Genomic DNA, 4,363 nt, shown 5'->3' with positions numbered 1-4,363 from the left:
CGTGTCATTCACAACGTTACCAACAGATTCAGAAATGAATTTCAATCCCTTCCATAGTCAACTCACATGTATTAACGCAAACACTACAGCTGTTTGCCTATCAATACTGATTCAGTGAATAGTTTCTCAATTGATCGCCATCCAAGAGAAGAGGACGCTAAAATCACCTCCGCATTTTCAGGTCGGTATGGCAGTCAAATTTGGCCACGAAAGTCTATAATGTGAAAGGTCTACTTGTATACCTCGTCTGTTAGAATTGTGAGCATGGCTATCGGTGATCGGTGAGGAAGGAATTCCACTACAAAGACCATAAGCTAAATGGAAATAAGTTATATATAAAACGTTTTCATGTACTATTATAACAATCATCTTTACTATCATATTAATTTTATTATAGAATTACACATATATTTATTTATATTTCGTTTAGCGCTACGGACTTATTCTTTTCTGAGTTGGTAACATCGCATGTGACACGAAAATGGTAAGGCGGTTACATACCTTTTTCTCCCCTAACCCATTGATAAAAATAATTTAATTTCCTTTATAAATTTATTTTACATTTAAATTCTTAAGGTGCAAATCAACGGTGTCACAACCATCATTGTATCAATGTACCAGAGAAGTACAATGTAATAAGAAACATAATGCTTCCAATCTAAATATTTATTTTTCAAATTGAAGCACAATTATTAACATTTCAAAAAATTAGTCATTAAAATTCGCACGTTAACGTCATGTCTGAATTTTCCCTTTCGACACGAACTTGCTATTGTTTATCTGTGATTTTATCGGCTTGTAGCGTTTAAATAGTAATTACAGCGTGGCAAATGTCGAGAAAGAAAGAAACTAATACGAGAAAACAAATATCGATTGCGTTTACGATTTATATAGCTTTTCCACCGATTACAATGGTACTTCACGATGAACGAAACGTGGCTTCGGGAAGTAAATACTTGAACAGAAACCTCGGTATTACGTAACAGGTACGCAGTTAAATGTATTTTGTTTCTGTCGGCAGACGAGAATTGGGGTTCTAAGACTAAAAGGAGATCCCAAAACTGTCGGTTCGATGGGCAATTGCATAAAACCTTACGACCCTGTGCTTGATTCCATTCCAAGGAACTCCTTTAATATCGACACCACGCCGATTAGGGAATCTGGTCTGCCAATCATCTTCGTAATTGGAGGACCGGGAGTCGGAAAAAGTTACACAATTTATCAATACTTTGTATAATTTGTCATATATCTGTTTGGTCGTTTATCGCTTAACCTATTGACGCTATATTCTTCCTATCTTTCTGCTTTTCCTTTTGCTCAATTTTCTGGCACTTGTTAATTTAATCTTTTCTTCTTCGAAATCCTTATTAAGAAAATGTATATTTTCAAATATCAGATAGTTTTCTGTTTACGAATTTCTCAATTGCATACGTGTCATTAAATGTTGTTTCCAAACTTAAAAATCTGTACGAGGATAATATTCTGCAAATGCATAATCATTGATCATCAATATTTTTGTAAGTAAGTTTTTTAAATTTAAATATTCCCATAGCCTTTGAAATTTTTTCTATTTGATTACAAGCATAATATTATGAAGCAATTATTTTCATTTCTTACTCTAATAGGTAACACAAATATATTTTTCCGTCTACACAAAAATTCAGACTTTTCTTTTTCGTAAAGTATTTTCAGAACAAATTATCGAAAAAGTGTCTACGCAAAAGTTGAATCCTCGTTTCATATTTATAAAACAGCATATCAATAATTATATTAAATGGCTTTATATTTTAAAAGAATTTATTTTTGATTAAATATCGTGGTTGAAGACATTTAATTTTGAATTTTTTATTAAAAGCAAGTATGAGCGAAAAATATTGCCTACTTCTGTTTGATATATCACTTTGTGACTCTGTTGATCATTCCAGGAACGCTGTGCACCAAGGTGGCGAAGAAGTATGACTTCCTCGAGATAATAAGCAGCGAAATTATTCGACAGGAAGTGATTAAGCGAACAGAAAGGGCATTTGTGTTGGCGCATATGATGTCGGAGGGGCATCTGGTGCCAACAGATATACTGATCGAACTGATCACGAAGAAAATTCTGAACAATCTGGACGCGAAAGGTGTCATCGTGTCTGGGTTTCCAAGGCACAAGAGTCAGTGCCAAGTGTTCGACAGGGAAGTACGACCACCGGATCTTGTTTTATTTCTCAAAGCACGAAATTCCGTCCTGAGCGATCGAATAAATGCTAGAAGTATCACGACCACGGAAAGACCAGTTATAAATTTCGGTTTCATTAAGACGGAACTCAAGAAATTCCATAGAAGGAATCGACCGATAGTTAAGTATTACAAGGAACTTTTGGTGGTCATCGATGGGGAGTACGAAGCGATAACCGTGTACGAAAACGTGTGCAAAGTCATCGACGATCTTTTAACGAACTTCCCGAAAACGTCGTCTGAAGAACCTGAAACAGTCAACAACGATCTTTTAACGAACTCCCCGAAAACATCGTTCGAAAAACCTGTAATCGAAGAGGAACAGACGTAGATTTCATGTCTGCACTTCTTATCTACAAACAATTTTTACGAGTGGATCGTGTGTTCCGTTCTGTTGTAGTAGACATTAAATGCCAATCGATCAGTTTATGTAAAAGATATGTGTAATTAGTCGAGAGTAACCCTAAATCAAATTCGTGCAACGGTGAACCGTTCGGTAGTATACTATAAAGAAAAACAATTTATGACAAGTTTCACAAGTGTAGATTTTGTATTTTTTTTTCACAACTTGGATTTTCATTTAAAAAATCTGAAAACTGAACACGTCATCGTGGATCAAATTTTGTTTGGGAATACTTTTGACTCTATTCAGCGAAGCCTTTAAGAAGAAAAGGGATTTTATATGCATGATATATCAGGTTGACCTTCTGGATGCAACGAACACTTCTCTTTGCATATCTTAATTATTAAGTTATATTGCGGTACGAGATAGTATAATTATTTCAATCTCCAATGAAACAGAGTCTTTAAGTGAGATTGTGTATTAATTTAGTATTATTAAAGTGAAGATTAAGTTGTAACTCAAATGTGAATCTGATTAAGGATTTCAAATATAGTTGAATATACACGTTTACTAGTAAAGAAAATAAAAATAATATAGCAGATTACAGCATGAGCAAGCATAGTATAAATTTTTTTTAATTACATGTATATACATACGCAATTTTTAACTTACTGTTATTGTATTTTATATGCAGGCAAGAAGAATAGTAAACAATTCTTATTTTTTATATTCCAACTATTTTTTAACTAAATTTTTAACATATGCTGTTTCATGGTCTAAATTTTATTTAGAACAAATATAAAACTGGGCTATTTGTTAGTTTCTACATTATTATGTACTTTACATTATCTTTTTGTTTTTTTATATTCATATTTGTAAATATTACCATCATGTACTGATATAGTTCATCTTGTTTTAATAATTCATGTACAATGCATATTCTTACTTTTCAAAACTTTTCTTGTTAACTCTTTCAACATTTATACAAATAAACTACGTTCGATTGTAGGCAAGATTGGAGTCCAAAATAACACGGAGCATTGCTAATATATTAAATAATTTAATATTGATCAAATTCAGTAAACAAAATGTTTTTTCGACATCCGAAAGTAACTTTTTATTAATTCTTTAAAATTATATAAGTATTCCCTTTTTGTAAAACCATGGTTTATCCAATTTAACGAAATTTTAAACACCTCAGCATTACAGCGACTAAAGAAACAAATCATAAAGAATTCCTCACTAGAAAGTATAACAAAAAAAATTCTAAAGTCGAGATATTACTTTTGACCCCGATCTCTCCTACTATAATTAGAAATATTGCTTTTTTAAATCGAGTACAATTAAAGAGTCAGCAAAAACTTTCCCAACTAAAATTAGAAAAATTATTCGCGACCAAGTCTTTAAACAATCCGGCAAGTTAAACGCTCCCATAAATTTATTCTTCCTCTCGAGAACCTACGTAAAAATAATTATTTGTCGCATGGGATTAAACGGAGAACCAAATTAATTTTGACGCTACCTTGAATACTTTTCATCATTTCCCATTTCTAAGTAATTCTGCCCGTGAAAAGGTGTATTTGCTAAACTAACTGGTCGAAATAATTGGCAAACTGACTGTCGTTTACACATTTTTCTCGTCCATGCACGAAAAGTGTTTTTGATGGGCTCGCGTTCGTGTACACCGGCGCACGTCTGTACTTATTCATCCCCTATATGCGTTTCCGCTTGTTTTAATCAGTGGATGGATGGTTGGTTCTGTTTATGAACGCACCTACACACGTAAGATCACTCTCGTAT

At 33.1% G+C, this 4,363-nt stretch overlaps 1 protein-coding gene across 1 annotated transcript; it reads left to right on the top strand.

The window, feature by feature from the left end:
• The first annotated feature begins 924 nt into the window (after nt 1-924).
• LOC143342827 (adenylate kinase isoenzyme 1) lies at nt 925-2,551 on the top strand. Its single transcript, XM_076767092.1, has 3 exons — nt 925-948; nt 1,022-1,208; nt 1,926-2,551. The coding sequence occupies exons 1-3, from the start codon at nt 925-927 to the stop codon at nt 2,549-2,551; spliced, it is 837 nt and encodes a 278-aa protein (XP_076623207.1).
• Nucleotides 2,552-4,363: the final 1,812 nt, after the last annotated feature.

Source organism: Colletes latitarsis, chromosome 6, assembly GCF_051014445.1.
Source record: "Colletes latitarsis isolate SP2378_abdomen chromosome 6, iyColLati1, whole genome shotgun sequence".
NCBI classification, from domain to species: domain Eukaryota; kingdom Metazoa; phylum Arthropoda; class Insecta; order Hymenoptera; family Colletidae; genus Colletes; species Colletes latitarsis.
Note: the sequence above shows the minus strand (reverse complement) of the source record. Positions and strands in the feature narration are given on the sequence as shown.

Excerpts from the sequence above, each read along its gene's own strand:
- LOC143342827 (XM_076767092.1), top strand. The coding sequence starts at position 925 with ATGAACGAAACGTGGCTTCGGGAA. Across the intron at positions 949-1,021 it reads ACGAAACGTGGCTTCGGGAA|ACGAGAATTGGGGTTCTAAG; the intron begins GTAAATACTTGA and ends TTCTGTCGGCAG. Across the intron at positions 1,209-1,925 it reads AGGACCGGGAGTCGGAAAAA|GAACGCTGTGCACCAAGGTG; the intron begins GTTACACAATTT and ends TGATCATTCCAG.